Consider the following 19916-nt stretch of genomic DNA (forward strand, 5'->3'; position numbering starts at 1 on the left):
AAAAAAGTGTTCCTCGCATACACTTTATTGTTGTTTGCACGTCCGCTTTTCATCCAACGTCTCGTCAGTTTGACAATTCAAACGGCACGTCGGAAAGAGATACTCTTACTTTATATGCTTTTGGAAAAATTGTATGAAATTTTTATACACACGACGTGTATATATATGCGTTGATTTCTAGATCTATACGCGCGTTTCTCTCTTACGTTACTTGGACGAATAAAATATCACGGAGATAAATTATGTATTCTGATAAACTGGTCAACAATAATAAGTCAAGCTTTGCGCGGACGGAAAGTAATGGAATCAAGTATGAAATTCTACCGTGATTTCACGCATATATGTATGCGGAAAATGTTTCACTCCTGTCAAATTAACCGGAGAGAGCCGAGTTTTTTTCCAAGATCAATCTTCAGTTTCATTCGTGTAACAGTCTTGTCTACTTATATTTCTTGCGCGAAATATTATCGCGCGAGCGAGAAGCTTCTTTCATTAAAGGACACGCTTTTTATATTTCTCGACGCTTTATTAAAAAGCCTTTAGGAATATTGCCGCGACTTGAACCTGGCTCGTTTGAAATCTCCCTTAAGTGCCTTGTATTATATAGAATCCTCCTCCCGAGGAAAATGGCAATTGCTAATAAAAAATGTACGAGCAATTTTCTTCCATTCGTCACGGGCGAGGCGGAAAATATGAGAGCTCCTAATATTTTTGCACGATTTTGCACTGTAGTTTGCACAGGATTTCTAATTGGAGTTTCATTAACTTGAATTGAAACGGGTGATGCCAACAGAATTTTAATTGGAGTCTTTTGATGGATTTTTTTTTTTTTTATTTAGTTATTTTAATTCCTATCGACGGGAAGCACAATGAAATAATGTTACATCACAGCTTATCCTTTATACAGGGCGTCCAATAAATTGTCGGCGTGAATAATTTCTCGTAAAGGGACAAGTAAAAAATATGGAATAAATTTCATCAACGTTGTGTCCCAAAAAACTACCTTTCCCTCTCTTTTTTCGGACAAATGTGTGTGTGTGTGTGTGTGTGAATAAAAAAAATACATAAAATATTATATATCATATCAAGATATTATATACACATATATAGGACATAATTAAGAATATATTTTTGATATCTTGAAAAAGTAGAAATATTTGCTACATCTTGAAAGGGTGTTTTCCGCTCGGCTTCCCCGAGAAAGAAAAGCGTCGTCCACATGACGCCACTATTTTCTCATATATGCGACGCCACCCTTCATCCATGTCGACGACAAAACCGCGGGTGGTTTTTATTAAAATGTTGAATCCTCTTCCCATTCCCCTCCCCGTTGAAGAAATCAATTCGACTCTCGGGCGATATTACCGGCCTTTTCTCATCCCCTTCGATTCCTCTACGCCTCTCTTACCCGAATTTCGATTTCGTTTGAATCATGCGCGCATATCGACTTACCTGCCTCGCCGGATTATCCGCGAGAAAAAGGCAGAAAGATTGGAGGGAAGGGGATGAGGAGAGGGAATCGAAAGGGTTGGAAATGGGAAGGCGTCGCGTTTTCGTCGTCGACACGTTTAGATCGCTGCACACCCCGATTTCGTAATCCGCAGAGATCCCGCGAGAAGGCACATAGATCATTTTTACCCCCTTTGCGCGTTCGTGGCGCGAATTGAGACACCGCCTTCGAGAGTCAAGGTGTCAGGAAGCTAGAGGCAATACGCGAAGCTTCCAAATACGTTTATACGTCCTGTATAATAACTTTGATTAAACATGATCTACTAAAATTATTTAATATCGTTGAACGTAAAAATGTGTGAAAACAGACTGCATTGAAAAAAGTGCGATAAATATTATATATAATATACGCGCGATATAATATTTTATGTATGTAATATTTTTTAATATAATATTTTAATATTTTTAATATAATATTTTATATGTGTATTTGATATAATTTTTTATGACTGAGATTCTAATTTAATTCACTTTAAATTGCCAGATACAATTAACATCTGTTTAAATAATTATCTCCAATTGTATGCTCGATACGAGCGAAAGAGTTAAAAGTAACGAGAGTAAAGAAAGAAAGAAAAAAAGAGAAAACGATAGTAAAGGATTGTTTTTCTTTGGCGCGTTTGTTCGTCGAAGATAGGTGGTTCGGTTTCACCGATCACGTTGGTCTGATTGATCCTCAGCTATGTATCAAGTACACTTTCGCAAGTGAGAAGCCAACAATCTTCTCGTGAAGAATCGCGCGACTCGCGTGATATAAATGGCGTGTTTATCTATCAGATCACAAGAGCTTTAAAAATGCTTGCCTGTCACACGGATAATGCACACGCGAATCGAAAGTTCACCGTTTTCTTTACTTGACCGTTTATGTGACGCGATAGAGCGCGAAGAATCGCGAAGAAAGAGGATGAGCTTTTCTTTCAGGCTTGCGTGCAGCGAAGCTCTAAGAGTCTGAGATGTTTGATCCAAGAATTGTCGAACTGTTTGTCAGAATAGAACTCTCATCGTAAATAAATAAATTCTGGTTTTAAAAAATTTTTTTAAATTGATAAATATTTAATTTACGATATCTCTCCCACATTTTCGAATACAGTAAAAAATGGCGAAAACCTTGGAAAGTTTATGCGTAACGTGATTCAAAATAACTTATATTTTCGTATAATTATAATATTTCAATTAATTTCAATCCAGTTTTCAAGGTTTCGTAGAAAGATTCCAAAGTTGCCTCTCGCGTCAAAAGAGTTAATTTTAGAGGAGTTACTTTATCTGTTCCGTAGAACGTCGGTAAACTTTGATCGTTACCTGTATCTCGATTTAGAGATCTTATTAAAATTAGTCTCATAATACACGTACAGATGCTGAAATGTTTGCCTATGCAAAATTATGACAGGAAAGAGGCCGATAAAGAAGTTTAAAGAATAATATAAATAGATTAGTTGAGAAAATATCGTAGTTTATTTACCGCTTAGGAGAAAGAGTCCGCAGGCCACGAGGGTCCTGTGATCGGAATAACAATGGCCGATCAGAGCTGACACTGTTGCGGCGAGGATCAGAATCGCGGCGGCGACTTGGAACGGCGCGGATATCCTGGAACAATAAATAACAGTGGTTTCAGATAGTCGTGCTAAAGGAGATAGAGACATTTCGTAGTATTTTTAAATATTCTCCCACGGATACATTTTTCATAATCTACGAGAAAAAGCGATATATAACAGCCCTTTCTCTTTCGTTATTGCAACCCGGCTCCTCGAGTCGATGACAATTTATAGAGCAGCCTTATTAAGGTGCTGAAGTGTGACTTTGCATCTTACTCTTCTCGCGCGTTAAGCAACGAATAAAGATCTCGCAACCACCGAGAAGAATCGATCGTAGAAGATTCCTCTACGAGCGTCGAGGAAAATAGTGACGAATATTTCGATTTATCTATGTCATTCAAAGAGATTTACTTACTCGCAAACTTTGACTTTTTGCGAGTCTGAGCTTTAACCTACCGTTAAATAATTTATCATGTGTATTTTTATCATGGATTCCCTCTGAAATCAGATTGATATATTCCATAGCATTTCGAAATCTGTGAGTTAGATTCTTAAAAAAAAAGTAGCTCCCTCAAACTATAAATTGAACGATCACCTCAAATTTGTTGTTTAAAGCACGATAGGATAGCGAATATGAAGTGGATTTTTCACACTTGGAAGTTCGGAGCGAAGATAGCTTTTATAACGAAATTTCGTCACCCTCGGCCCTTAAACCATCCCGTCTCGCCTCTCGATCCTACATACACATATAATCGCAACCCTCAACCAGCCTGCGCCCTCTCAGTGGAACGCGAATCGTTAACATCGCGAAGGATTGTCGTTTGCAGGCGGAGGGTGGCTACCCGCGACGTGGCGGTTCTCGAGAGTTTCGAAGCTGCGCCATAATACACGTATTCGCAGCTATCGGGGTAAATGGGGCATGTAGATCCGGGTAAGGGCGCGCACCGAACCTATCTATCGATCCGCTCCGACCGGTTTAAATCTCGATCTCGCGCAACTTTAAAGAGCACACACAGAGAGAAAATTGAAGAAATAAATATTTGAGTAAAAAAATTTTTATTTTATTTCCATTTCTTTGGGAAAAACAAATTTCCCAAATAATCCGGACGATATTTTTCATTAAAATTCCGTCGAAAAAAAGAATAAAGAGACGAATTTTAATATCATTTTATAATTGTTATAATTTAATTTAATATTAATTTAATATATGTTTAATATTTTAATTTTAAAATACAGTTGTAAGATATGAGAAAAATTTGTTATGCACATTGCTCGACGATTTACGCAATTCGCGTAAATTATATTCGCGTTTAAATTATTAAAATTGATCCCGGAGGAATTTTCAACGAAGATTAACCGCGCTGATGAATTTTCCGTAAATCCGCGAATAAATTCGCGCGAGAGAGATGGCCATTTCCGGACGGTTAGCCGAAGCTGAGCCCGCTTTTCGGAAGGCGGGCGCGAGGTGTCTGGGACTCAAGGTGTTTCCGGGCGTAAAGCTCGAAACTCTCCCGCCTGGCGTGCAACAATGCAATGCAATCGCGCGTCCTCGTCTCACGATCCCGTCGCCGCCCGGTAATATCGTGGAATCGAATTATGCGGCGTCGGTCTCGCTGCGGGAGATGGGAATTAATAGTTTCGGGGGCCGGCAAGGGAGAAGGAGAGAGAGATAGGGGAGGAAAAGCTCGCTATACGCGTCGACGCGGCGGCGACGACGAGGGAACAGGCCGACGTTGTTCGCCGATGGGACCAGGGTACGGATATTGGGCAGGCAGAGGCAAGCAGGCAGAAGCAAGTAGGCAGGCGATAAATCAGCCACGTCCCGCGGTAATATACTGCTCGGTCAGTCTGTTTAGCCGTAATAAAGCACATTGGTCCCAAAACGACCGGAATCGAGAAGTCTCGCAAGGTGCGGTTTCGGCCTGAAACCCTTCGGCTGAATCGATAACGTTGCATCGCTCAACCTGGCTCGCGATGAATCTCTGCGTTCTGGAAAGGACTTTCCTCGTTTGCCTAGCTCGAGTGTCAGGATGATTGAGTTACAGGCGTCTTCGATGAGAGGTGCACCTGAATTTCAATGTCAAATTTTTAACTTTGAAGTGGGTCAACTGATATTCAAACATTCGAGTCTAAAATTTAAAGTGGATCTGTCAATAATATTCACTCCTTTTCTCACGTATATGAGAGAGTTAAGACTCTCTCGGTGCTATCTAGACTCTTGAACTATGAGTCCTGTCATACATGGATATTGTCTTTTGTATTGAGTTCGAAAGGATTAAAATCTTTGCGGTTAAGACGCGAAATTCGTCTTGAAAATATGAAATAGGGGAGAGAGAGAGGATCGCCGAAATCTTTCCAGAATTGCAGAATGTCGCGTCGCCGAAAGCTGCCTCGAGAACGAAGCTGAGAAAAATTTCTTTTCCAAGTGGGCGACAAATATCGTTTCTGCCTCGATTCGATAGCAATCGAGGGAAAACAAACGCTCGCTCGAGGGGCCGAGGATAGATTATCCCGTCGAAGGCTCCGCGAACCATTTTTTCTCGTCTTTTTCGTCCTTTTTTCGTCATTTACGCCTTAAGCTAACTTTATTTTAGATGATCCTCGATAAAACATTAAGAATGTTTAATATTTAAGCCATTAAGCACACGAATATCTAAAATTTCTCAATTTTCATGTGTGCCTAATTTCGAATTCAATTCTTGACATTGAAATATAGTAAACAATATTACATGTATGTGAAGTATTTTTTTTTTTTTTTTTTACTTTTTATCGCAGAATTTTTGTTTAATACGGATTTGTTTCTTTTTGTTACATACGCTCGAACAACGTAAAAATATCGATACATCCGACATCGCTGCAAAAAGCGCCGAAAAATTTTAGATAGAAAAAGTATCTGCATAGATATTCCATAAATATGTAATAAGCCCTATAAATATCTTTCTGATATTAAGCGAGCCCTTTTCCCGAATAAACGTATTTTCTATCAAGATACTTCAGACATAACATAAAAATTTCGATCCACAAAAATTTAATCTCATTTATTCTCTCGCATATAATACGAAATATATTTTCATTTTTATTCTTTGACATAAATCAGCTGATCATACGTCAAATGCAATCAGTCGCTAATTTTTCTTTTTACCGCAAGCAACGTTGATTTCTTCGAATCACCGTGCACTTTATAAAGAAGTATACCCGTCTCTACACTGAGAGAATTTTCTCTTAGAATTTACCCTGAAAATCATGGTAATCGTGGAACAATATGGTATGGAAAGAATTTTATGAGAATTTCTCTGATTAATATCACAATAAAAGTGATAATATCTCACAATAAAATATAAAACATATGTTTGATTAATTTTACTAAACTGCATAGTAATATTTCTAAATTCTCATAAAATTCTTCCCATCTTGTTCCACGATTACCATGATTTTCAGGATAAATTCTAAAAGAAAATTCTCTGTGTAGCAGATGGTATTTAATGTACACAAGTCAAGTCGGCCGCAAGCATCCCTTACGTTTACTTCGGACCAATTCGGACAATTTGACGGGCGGCCGGCTGGCGATACGATGCCATTGGCCGGTCTCGGAGCGCCTAGCACGGAGTGCGTAATGCCGCATAACCGTTCTGCATTACGTACGGATGTAGGATTGGTATGCGAGCGTGTCCCTCTTCCCCGGCTCGCGCGCGCACCCCGTCATCCACCCCCTGTATAAGAGAGAGTGAGAGAGAGCAGCGGCGATCCGGGCGGCGTGTATTTCGCGGGGTGAATAGCCGGCGCGGTATGTTTCTGGCTCGATGCCAGGCCGGGGTAACTATCAGCGCGCTACCACATTAATAGAGTTTTATTGTTATTTATGGCGACGGGGAGTCTCTCTCCCTCCTCCTCTCATAATAATAACCTGGCCGTGAATTAATTGCCGCGTTCGATTTATTTTATTATCGCGCCACTTTAAAAGGTACTTTCTCTCTCTCTCTCTCTCTCTCTCTCTCTCATGGGTTCGGTGTCGCGCGTAAATTGCCGGCGCGATAACGCCGCGTTTCGCGAAGGGTGGTATTGTCATGAATCATCTCTTCGTTCATCCCCCTTCACCCGGTCCCTCGCACACCTGTTTATTTTCGCGATACTGACGTACGCGCGACGAATTGCTCTCGCGTTTCTTCTTATATTTATTCGATCGAATTGGTTTACATGTAATCAAGTGGGAAAACAATAACAGATGCGTCGGTTTATTCTCAGTTATTTTCTAAACAAGATGCGGCAATTTTTGTAACGCAAAAACACGCTCTGTTTTTGTTCCCTTTATAGTCGGGATTACAGCTTACAATTTTTTAAACAATTGTAATTAAATTAAGAGAGAGAGAGAGAGACAGTTTTGTTAGAAATAATTTTTCGCAGAATATATAGAAGAAAAAAGCGATGAATGCGGGTTATTTTCTAAAATCTCGTATTACGCTGCTTTAATCGTGCCGGCAAACTCGACTAAATTCTTTTGCATCACGTTTCCCAGCTCTAATGTGTATCCGTCCAGCTGTACGTCTCGGGACTCGGCGCAGCATCTTACACTTCGGCATGAAATTTCAGAAGACGCGATGGAGAGGACGAGCGCTGTCACGCGAGCATCATCACAGCTCGGATTTCGCGAAAGTGCTCCACTCCGCCTTGACGCATCTCGCATCTACCCCGAATTATTGACCTTTAGCTCATAATGCCTCTGCTTTTTGCACCAAGGGGCCCGCTTTCAAAGGAGGAACACTCCATTATATACCTTTGTGAAATCGTCTTTCCGCACTGCCTGAGTATATGAAAGTTCTCGCTCTCTCTCTCCAGTTTATCACACGAGAATTGTTTGGATCAGATTCCAAGAGCAGCGTTTGTATCTCTCGAAAAGAGATTTTTTGTTCTCGCGCGCTAATTATTGTAGTTTTTTTTTTAATTTAAACTCTTGTACAGTTATGTCTCTATTTGTTAATAATTTTTACAGGTCTCTTTTATTCTCCATTTTTTTACAAATAAATTATTACCCGATGAAATTTCTATTATAAATTCGAGATATTAATACATGTATTTTTTTCTTTTTTATATATATATATATATATATATTATTTCAAATTCTCAATGTAATATAAATTTCAATATGTAACAGGAACCAAAAGTGCGAGGAATATTTTATTACGAAGTTAATAAAAAATATCCAATTGATCCAATCGAGAGAGATTCGTCGTTATATGCAAATTAATTTCGCAGATGATTCTTGTTAGAGACGCTCGAGAATCCGTAAACACGCTTTTCATTCTTCAATTGACACAATCGTTTTCCGCCGCTTGCATCTCGAGTGCAAATATACGCGCGAGACATCCGGAATCGCGTTAATTCCGTCGAACAGACGTAGTGGAGCAGTTCCACTAATTAAAGTAAATACGCGCTTTGATCGTGCGCTGTCTTTCGGCGGGGATCGCAAGAAGCCAATTTAGCAGCAGACTCTCGTCACAATAAATAATTGCGATGCGTCAAAGTAACGATTTTAGTACGCCAGGCTCGTTAACGCGCTGATTATGGCCGCGCTTTGAAGCCGCCTGCCGTCGCTTTTCCTGCAGACGCTTCTAATTAAACTAAGTCTTTGATCCCCCCCTCCTCTCCCAAGAGCTCGAAGAAGCCGAAGTGAAACGTCAGGACCACGTTAATTCTCGCCCGTTATTAATTCGGATAAAATTTCGACTGTTCGTTTAAGGGTTTCTGATATTTAACGCGTTACTCTTTTTCGAGAGAGACAACGCTTCAAAATTTCCAATCTGCGAAACTGCAGAATTTTATACGCAAGAAAGCCGAATAAATTCCGTCTGGGCAGAAATCATCTTTTCTCCTTAATTTGATTCCGATACGACGAATTAATCTACAATAAGTGAAATTTTTTCTCTCTCTCACAACTTTTCTCTCTTCTCTCTTTTTTTATCCCCTTTTAAATAAGATGAATATTGAGATCATTAAGGATCGCGCAAATGGATGAGAGAGAGAGGGAGAGGAGAAGGGGGAGGAAGGGATATCGTTTGACATGACGAAAAACGAGTATCACGAAGGTCATCTAAAGGCACGTCGGGAAATAGGGGGACCAGTTACCGTTACGAAGATAAATGTTCGTATTCGGAGTAGTAGTTACAACGGGCTCGTTTAATTTAAGCGGCTAAAGACGTCACGTATTTGATAAACGAGAATTCCAAACGTTCGGCCTTGTAATTCAACCGTGAATTTTGTCCTTATTTCGTACGTCGATCATGACCCTTTTACACGCTGGATTGCTCGATGATGTTTCATATATATGTATATATACGAGCAAGTAGAAACAGGACGAATATGGTCAGACAGAAAGCGAGAAGAGAAGCTTGATGACGCGTTTATGTATTTAACTACCAGCTGTGCATCTCTCGAAGAGAACGCAATATATTTTTTAATTAAGAATTTTATTATTTTAATACATTTTTAATAATATTTTTAATATAATTTTAATATATTTTTCTTTTTCTTTCTTCTTTAACTGAGATTTACTAATTAAAGAAAAATCGACTCTATCTTTTCTATATAGTTTTTATAATACTTTTAACGTGTGTAGTAGTGAATGAACAATTTGCTCAGCAATCCGAGAGTTAGTCGGATATTTTAATCAGCGCCGACAGTGCGTTCAACGTTTAGCTTGACCTCCCTCGCAATTTTTCGCGTATTTTTCTCTCTTTTTTTCGACGAGCGGAACGCGAGCAGACGCGCGCACGGCGGCTCCGTTTCCGGTACAAGCGTGTGCTGGTCGAGCGAGTTACGTCGACGGGAGACAATGAAGGGCCGGCAACAATGGGAACGGAGAAAAGGGCGGCAAGATGGCTACCACGCGGCGAGAGAAGAAGAGGGGGGGGGGGTGGACGGGACGAAAAGAGGACGTCGCGGGATGCAGAATGAGACAAATGATGAGTCTCGGGTGTCGGGGGAGGAAAGAGGAGGGGGAGGGGGAGGGATGCTAGGGGATACCACCATTTAACATGTAGCTGAATAGCCATCGGGAAGAATGACGAACGGCTTTCCCGAGAACTCTCTGCAGTCTTCCCTCTCGAACCCCCCGTCACCCCGGGGATTTTATCCCCGTCGCGGCGCGTCAACGCTTCGATCGCTAAATTATTTTCGACCGAAAGAGGGACGAGTCGCGAATACCATTATCATGACGTTTCTGGGAGTTTCTGGGGAAAAGATATCCTCGAATTTACGCTTGAAATCGTACACAGATATACTATAAATTCGCACCCCTTGAAAAATTGTTTAATTTTATTTTCAACTTGATAATTTGGTTCCCTTTTTTAACGTGAAAAGAAAAGTCGACTTTTTTTAGAATTATTAAAATATATATATATATATATATATATATATATATATATATGTAAATATGTATACAAAATCTTTTTCTCTTCCTCTCTCCTTCCTTTAAAGATCGATTTGTATGCAAATTAAATAATCTTGAAACGAATTGAAAAATTATTTTCCTTACTTGCGACGAATAAAAATACCAATTTTCAGGACACACTCTTTCCCGAAATAAAACTTTCAAGATTCGCGCAGTTGCTAGAATTGAAAAATAATCTGTATTAATGCAGCGAGGGAATTAAACGTCCCTGGCTTATAAGTCGAGCTCACGTTGCATTTGCCGATGTATTTCCCCCGCGATGTCCTTTGTTGTCCTTTCGCGCATTCTCCTTCTTCAACGCGGCCGCTAACTTTTTATCTTCTCAACGCTGAGGGTTTTATTTCCGTCTCGAAACGCGGAGAGCGCAAGAGACGGTGAAATAGATAGAAGCCACGAAACTTCAAAATTCTACAATCATCTGATTCCATTATACAACCCACCCCGCGATTCGCCAGGAACAGCAGCTCTGTCTTGGTGCGCGAATCACGCGTTGTTTAATTATTTCCGGTAATCATTCTTATCCTCTCTTTCCTTCAATTAAATATACAAGAGACTTAACTTAATCCACGGAATTCGTAAAAGGGATTCTCAACCCGCAATTTGAAGACGGTTCTTGAATATTTACACGATCGTTAATTAGTTAATTGTCATTCTCGAATAAAATATATAAAGTGTCAAAAATTATGAAAATAAAATTTTTTGGGCTAATTTTGGTCCCGCTGACGCGCTTAATCTTTGATCGGATTTGATTCTCTTTATTTTTATTATTGTTGTCGCTCAAAGAAAAAGACTGGCCCTAAGGACTGAAAGGATTCCGTTTCGACATATTTTGCCTGTCCAAACTACTCTGCGGCACGAACTCGTTTTCTCGTCCCCTTGACGAGGGGAACCGGACTATACTCGTCGGGGGAAGAGAGAGAGGAAAAGAGAGAGTAAGAGAGAGAGAGAGAGAAACGAGAAAGTTTTCCCGGGGACGAGGTTATATCCCTATACTTCCTTTCTTCCCGCCGGGGTGATTCCGGCTGAAGGATAAAGGACGATTTTCAGGCACAAAGATTGGAAATCGCCCTCTCGCCTGACTTTATTCCCAGAACTGAATGACGGGCCGCGACGAGGGTTATTTCGGAAACCCGAGATTTTTAGAGCTTCATAGATTCTTATGGAGATCCGTAGAGCTTAGCAAACCTCTCTTCGTTCTTATTGCGAATCATCTCGGATCCGTGCGGATCGCATCTGTTTAATTTTAAAGACTCCGGGGAGCTTCTCCATTGACGCTTTGAGTTTATTGAATTTGTGCATGTGTGTGTGTGTATGTGTGTGCTAGATTATATCTATCCTTTGCCGAACAGAGTCGAGTCGTCACCTTTAAGATGCGCGAAAGAGCTTTCGACGGTCTTCGATGAATTATTGACGGGTTTGCGGCCGACTTTATATCTCACGAAGACTAATTTACGATCCACCTTGAACCTCTTAGTGAGGTTCTTAGTAATAACCCGCCGCATCATCAAAAATGTTGTCGACATGCACCGACTTTGTAAAATTCTTGTGATATTTTATCGATCTATTCTTGAACCTTAATAAAGAGCAATTTTTTGATCTTTTATAATAATCAAAAAATTTATAATAATCAAAGGAAATAAAAGAAATATTCTCTTTAAATCAAAATTTACAATTTGAGGATTAAAAAAAAGATTTAGAAGAATTTAAAAATTAGATTTTGAAAAATTGAGTAGAGTCTAAAATCTAAACAGCTTGAAAGGAGCGACCCTGAAATTTAAGAATGTCAATATGAATACAATCGCGGTTCGAATTTTAACACGCAAAGGTACTAATAATCGAAAATTTAAAGAACAATTCAAATAAGCCGCAGCTTATTCTCATCCTCGCAATTCCACCGGGTAAATTATGCGGCGTTATTTTTTTTAGGATAAATTCGATAAAACCCGCACAGGGGCTCGCGGCGTGAAAAACGACTGGGAGAAAAAAAAGATTGTAAAAAATATAGGTCGTGTGCACGCGGAACGATAGCCCGCAGGATTCGAACCGAAATCCCTGATAAATTGTTTGAGGACGCAAGGAGAGGGAAAACAGAAGGAGAGAGAGAGAGAGAGAGAGAGAAAGAGGAAAAGGGGAAGCCACCTATGCGTCTCTGCATTTTGCAGGTCGGACATTTTTTTCTTCGGCCACCCCTTCGATAGATCCTCGATCTTTCCTCGCGACTCGATAAGGGTTCGAAACGTGCCAGCGAAAACGAGAGTCTTAAAGCTCGTAGCGGCGGCATCGTGATGCCCCGATAAATTTCTGAAAAATCTTATCTCGCCTCCTCTGGCGCCGAAATCTCTTCCACGGATATTACAATAAATTAATTCTTCCTCCTCTTCTCTCTTACGTGCAATTTATGTTTCATAAAGAGAAAATTTAAAAAAATATTAATTTTAAGAAGAAATTAATTGTAATTAATTAGAATTTTTATTTTTATATTCTTTTCCTTCTCAGAAAAGAGAGAAAAAGAATCGCCCTAAATATTTAATTTTTTCGACTCATAAATGAATGTGCATCACTTAATTTCAGCACGACAATTCGAGATATAGAGAAACGGATCTCCGCACGTTAATGATGTTTCGAATTTGCGAACCATTAATGCGAGATCGGTCAGTTTGTGGTGCTAAAGCGCGCCGTAAAACGGGTGGTTATGCAGATGCATGGAGATGCAACTGGTCCGATGCATATCGAGGCGTTGAAACGTCTGATTGCATCGCGGGCTCCGATTTTAGGAACGAGCCAAGCTTCTCAACCCGCGCGAGTGTTGTAACCTACCTACCTAGCTTGATTTTATCAGACGAAACGCTGACAATTTCGAGTCGCGTCACCTGTTGCACCGAAACGATATGCTTTCTCGAGCGCATTATTAGAATCGCAATCGCCTATTTCCCGCGTATCTTCGCTCGGCTATCGATTCTCGAAGAACTGCCGCGAGTTTTCTCGTTTATTATGTTGTTTTTATTTTATTTATTTTTATTTAAGCAAACCTTTATGTCTTCAAAAAACTGCTTTCTTTAATATTACACGATCATAAAAAATAGAATTTTTGAGATAAATGTTTCAGTCTGAAAAATCGTAAAATTACTCGTGTAATGATTTAGCGACATTTTCAGAAAAAAATTGTTGTTCAGGGAATATTAATATTATTTTACATATTTGTTTTTCAACTCTAGAATATATAGAGAGATACATGGTCTGCATCAATTACAATTAGCTTGAAAAGATAATTTACACATTCCCGTTTCGGTTGCTTTAATTTGAAAATCCGCTCTTCTTTTTTTTTTTTGCATAAAAGCATAAATTATTCCGACTGAGAGTTGCACGCGGTTTGTCACGATCCACCTGAGTCCCGCCGGGAAATTAGTTTTGCAACGGAAACGGCGCGGCCGAGAGTTATTTATGCGGACTCTCGAGAAGGACAGCGAACAGGCATCGAGTACACACACACATGTGTCCCCAATTAAAAAGAATTAATTTACACATTTAACAAGTTACCGCCATTAACGCAAGAGCGCCGTCTGCGAGAAGGATTATTATTATTTTTTTTTTTACAAGCAAAAAAATTATATTTTTTTAGAAAAAACGCAACACACAAACGGGGGATTTGCGTATCTAAATGTCATCCGTCTGACAGATTGTCATCGCGCCCTCTTTCGAATTTATTGTTGCATCTCTCTCGATTGAAAAATAATTACCGTGAAATCGATTGTCATGGATGTTGAAAGTCTTTTTCCCAAAAATTTCGAATATTCGTGTGATGTGAAATTAATCTAGACGCGCCGCCTCCTTCTCCGGCGAATCGCCATTTTTCTTCCCGCTCTCGTTTCACGTCAGATATGACAGCCAATCTTTATTCTGACAATGACATTTGCAATTCCGATGCGCATCGACGAAAATACTTTTAACTGCGATGCGTTTTTCACTCGGTTTTCGAATATTTAAATTAATCCTTTTTAATTGGAGGACACATTATCTCCTTTTAATTGGACACATATGTGTGTTCGATGCGATATTTCTTGAAAGTCCGCACAAATAAATCGCCTATATCTGGAATGTACACAAATAATGCGCAAATCGATCTCAAATTCTCTCGAAACCGATCTCTTGTTTAAATTTAAGAAACTTTCAGATGATTAATTATTATATTATGTAATGTTCTTGAAAACCCACGTGTGTTGCCGATAATTTGATTAATATGATTAATAGTAAAGCTTTCGAGATAAGTTTGCAGTCAATTTAGAAAAGATAATTGTTATTTTACGCAATTCAGTTTATATATCAAAGGATCAATATTGAAAATAATCGACCAAACTAGCACAAATTTTTTACACTTTATTAAAAGTTACGACGTTTCGACCATATGGTTGTGGTCCTTTTCTTTGATTTTTTTTGAATTTATTTGAACATGCTTGTCTAAGATTCACATTTATAACTGTATACTTGAAAAGGACCACAACCATATGGTCGAAACGTCGTAACTTTTAATAAAGTGTAAAAAATTTGTGCTAGTTTGGTCGATTATTTTCAATATTGATCCTTTGATTAATTTACTAGCGATATTTAAAGAATTTATTGTTTCAGTTTATATATGTTTACATGATTGCTATATAAAAGCCTTACAATGATGGAGATAAATATTTTATTAATTTTTATTTTTATTTTATTAATTTTTAATTTTATTTTTTAAATTTTTATTAAATTTTTATTTTTGTCTATTTTAATATTTGCTCACATTTTATTCGAAGCATTTTGTCGATTTGTTGATTTATGTACGACAATGATATTATTATAAATCATGATGTATTATAGCGATAAAGGCGTGAGAGAATTCGTGAAGCGGAATGAGTCAGAGAAAGAGAGAGAAAAAGATGAGACTAAATCGTGTATCACTAATAGCGAATAAATGTAGCGTGAGTGAAACGAGAGCGTCGATTTGTGTGTCTTGATGACTAAAATTATCGCACATCTTGCGCAGAGCGCGAGGGTTCATATTTATCGCAGGATGATTAATAATCGATTGAAATGTTATACACTGAAATAGAATTTAAAAATTCGTAAACTTAAATAGAAAGAGAAACGTATTCGTAATGATATATTTTCGGTCAAGTTAATTTCTCAAAAACATACGGTATAAATTATATTTTGCTTATATAAAAAAAATATGAAATTGAAGAAAGTTTTAATTCTCATAAATAAAACCTCTAAAAAGCTCGTGAAAAATATCCTATAAGAGAAAATATCATTGAATATTTTAAAAAATTAATATGATGCTACAAAAAGAGAGAGGGGGAGAGAGACGAACTTTTCCGAATGATTGAAAAATATAAAATTTATAAAAACGATGAATTTAAAATTACATCGAAAAATGCGAGGATTTTCCCGAGAATTTTAACTTTGTCGAAGGTATACAGTTTCTGCATATAACATACGATGTATATATATATATATATATATATATATATATATATATTTTGTAAACAGCTGGAAGGCACGGAAAACAGAATATTGTCTTCGCATAAATCGTTGCATAATTGTTAACAACAAATATTGACGGACGATCCCTCTCATACTTTGCAAGCAAATTCGAGGTACCGGCTCGCTTGATATCCATCAAGAGTATATCATCATTCTATCATAAAGAGAAATCTCGCGGATATTGGTCGTGATAAAATAAAAATAAAAATAAAATAAAAATAAAAATAGGTAGAGAAAAATCCAAAGAATAAATCCATTTTATATTTATTCGTGCAAATTAAAATAATTGTTAAAACACCCTCAGATCGCACATTAATACGTACAATTTTGTAAATTATTGCATGTGTTTTCATCTATTATTTTAAATATTTTAAATAATATATATAAAATTTTAAATAATAAGTGAAAAAAGAATTTAGAGCAGATATATATATCGGGTGGTAAAAAAGTGGCGGATACGCTGTATAGGGGTGAATTCCTGAGGTTATTTGGAGACGATTTTTCCTCAACGAAAATGTCGAGAGAAGTCATCATTTTTTGCAAGCTCCCAATTTTTGCCATCATATATCTTGATAACTAAGCCTTAAATTAAAATTCTATTAAATTAAAGTCGACTTGAAATTAATTGAAGAATGTAGTTTTGTTAATATTTTAATTCCACAATACTTAGTTTACGAAAAGCCCTTTATTTTCAATTACTTATAACTCGAAAATTATTGGTGCCTCGACATTTTCACTGAGGAAAAATCGTCTCCAAATAACCTCAGGAATTCACCCCTATACAGCGTATCTGCCACTTTTTTAACACCCTGTATATAGGTCCATTTGTAAGGTTTATTGTTAAACACGTTATATCCAATCTTGGGAAATTATATTCTACTCTCATCTCCAAGTCTTCTTCCCTCCATTTATTTTTCATAATTGTATGTACGATAACAATCTTATTATTCGATCGTCAACTTCATCATCGATCCGGATGAAATATTCCGGTCAAGACGTGACGGCGGAAAACACACGCGGCGAACATTCTCCCTGATCTAATTTCGAAGGAAGTCACTTAATTTAAATGTCTGGTCCCCTTCTAGCCACTCCTCTATCGTTCCTTCGAGGGCGGAATGAATTGCTTCTTAAGGAATCGGAATTATGTTTCCCGAAAGTAGTAGGAATCTCTTTTTCAAAAATTTCTACTCTTCTATTTTCTCCTATTGTTATCGCGATGTTAAGAAAATGCGTCCGAAAAAAAATGTCCGAAGAAGATAATATCTCTAATATCAACTAAGATAAGATTTCTATAATTTTCTTCCCTTCAGCTAAGATGGAACCGTACAAATCTCTCCGATCGATTTATCGTTGATTCTCGAATTATTATCATCCCTCGAATAATCATCCCCTGAGCATGTCGAGCCCCGATTTCTCCGGTACTTATCTACCAACAACGATTTGGCATGATGACAGCGACAGTTCCCGGGAAAGTTTAGCGGCCGGGGATGAGTTTGCGCCAAGTTCCGGCTCTGACGGATCTTCGCGGCCGAAACTCGGGGCGCGGAACTATCAAAGAGCGAGCGAGAAAGTCCGCGACAATCAGTCCGCCGTCCCGTACTCTAATGCGATTGTCGTTTAAAATAGAGGCCACCTTCTCCCTCATCCTCCCTTCTCCGCGACGAATTCAACGGCGGTGACTCGGCGACGCGTTCGACACTGGGCGCGAAGCGCCCGAGCGATTATTTTTCCGAGGGCGAGGGAGAGACGGGACGAGACGGGGTCGTTCGGTATTCCAGTCCGCCCTCGTGAAATCTTGGGGCAGGACACCCGGCGGATACTTCATCTCACGCGGGATTTGCTCTCCAAGAATGCAAAGATTCCCCCGGAGCTCTGTGTCTGTAGCGAAACGTTCAGGAGAGCGAGAAACTTCCATTATTTTTTTTTTTTTCAGACTATGTTTCTCGTTCTTTCAAAGTTTGTGGAATCTGTTTTTTATAAATTTATCAGAGAGTTTTCTCTTTCTCTCTCTCTCTCTAAAATTTTCTGGAATATATTTTATTCGATACTTTTCCAAGTATGATTATTATCTTCCACTTATACACAAATCGGCTGATTTCTCGGAGAGTTTTCTCTTTTTCTCTCTCTTCTAAGATTTTCTAGAAAATATTTTATTGAATATTTTTCCAAATCGTTATTATTTTCCATTTATGTCGCGATAAAGATGATCTAATGTCACATACAAAAATCAGCTCATTAGAGGCATTGAAAGAGAGAATCCGCAATAAAATTTTCTTTCTTGTATACATAGAAATGTTTTCGAGATGTCTTGCGTATATATGAAACTTGATTATTGTAAAAAATTGATAATTTGTCAGTGTATTTACCGAGCAACCGCAACGTCTGATTAATGCCTTATATTACTACTAAAAAAAATTAATTGAAGCTCTATATGACCTATGTGAACCTAGCACCCGACTTTTTAAAAATTAATTTTTTAAAACGGAAAATGATAGCATTTCGTTTGTAGTTGTTTGTAGTAACAATAATTTCGTTTGTAGTTCTATCAATTAATAAATAAAAAATTTTTTTAAATAACTCGCACCCAACATTGAGATAACGCAAATCCGCTTGCGCAGTCTTCTTTAGAATCGTTTGTAGTTGTTTGTAGTGATTTTCCTTTCGTTTGTAGTTGAGCGGTTCAAAAGTTATAAACAATTGTTTATTCGTCCAAGAGGTAAATTTGTTAATTTTAAAGATATCGCAAATCCGCTTGCTCAGTCTTCTTTAGAATCGTTTGTAGTTGTTTGTAGTGATTTTCCTTTCGTTTGTAGTTGAGCGGTTCAAAAGTTATAAACAATTGTTTATTCGTCCAAGAGGTAAATTTGTCAATTTTTAAGATTTTTCAAATCCACTTGCGCAGTCTTCTTCAGAATCGTTTGTAGTTGTCTGTAGTGATTTTCCTTTCGTTTGTAGTTGAGCGGTTCAAAAGTTATAAACAATAAAAATCTTAAAAATTGACAAAGTTAGCTCTTGGATGAATAAACAATTGTTTATAACTTTTGAACCGCACCACTACAAACGAAAGGAAAATCACTACAAACAACTATAATACAAACGATTCTAAAGAAGACTGCGCAAGCGGATTTGCGATATCTTTAAAATTAACAAATTTACTTCTTGGACGAATATACAATTGTTTATAACTTTCGAACCGTTCAACTACAAACAAAAGGAAAATCACTACAAACAACTACAAACGATTCTAAAGAAGACTGCGCAAGCGGATTTGCGATATCACAGTCGGGTGCGAGTCATTCAAAAAATTTTTTTTATTTATTAATTGATAAACTACAAACCAAATTATTGTTACTACAAGCAACTACAAACAAAATACTATCATTTTCCGTTTTAAAAAGTTATATTTTAAAAAGGCGCGTGCTAGGTTCACATAGCTTACACGACGTATAAAACTCTTACCGTATGATGTTTGAAATCGAGGAAAAAAAAACAGAAAGTTTTATATCTTATAACATTATGTATATATGAGCGTTTCGACAAAATTATTTAACAAATCTCGCTCGAATGAGTCATATTATACTCGCATATAATATGCAATATAATGTACATATGCAATAATAATGAGAAAGTGATTTTTTCCGAGTCTGGCGATTAATCAGGGATAGAAGGAAGCACTGGTCAGCCGAATTCAGTGATTATCCATCCGATATAAGCGACAATAGTAACGCGTCCGAACTCTTTTCATCCCTGCACGCTTTTATTCCTCGTTCGAATAATTTCGACGAATATCGCGATAATAGCATTAATAATGTTATCATTTCTTACAACAATTTCATTTACAAATATTTAAATAATAAATTCTATTGATAAAGTAATAAAATATTATTCGCACACGACGAGCTATGTGAACCTAG

General features: G+C 37.8%; 1 protein-coding gene across 5 annotated transcripts in view; it reads right to left on the reverse strand.

The window, feature by feature from the left end:
- The window catches only part of LOC145944936 (uncharacterized), a 99104-nt gene that overhangs the window by 31016 nt on the left and 48172 nt on the right, over nt 1-19916 (reverse strand). For all 5 annotated transcript variants that reach the window (XM_083053638.1, XM_083053642.1, XM_083053641.1 and 2 more), the window contains one exon: nt 2969-3093. In XM_083053638.1, coding sequence (XP_082909764.1) covers nt 2969-3093 — 125 coding nt within the window. The remainder of the gene's footprint in view (nt 1-2968; nt 3094-19916) is intronic.

This window comes from Prenolepis imparis, unplaced genomic scaffold (assembly GCF_030444845.1).
Source record: "Prenolepis imparis isolate NDT839.2.m4 unplaced genomic scaffold, iyPreImpa1.0 SCAF_14, whole genome shotgun sequence".
NCBI lineage: Eukaryota > Metazoa > Arthropoda > Insecta > Hymenoptera > Formicidae > Prenolepis > Prenolepis imparis.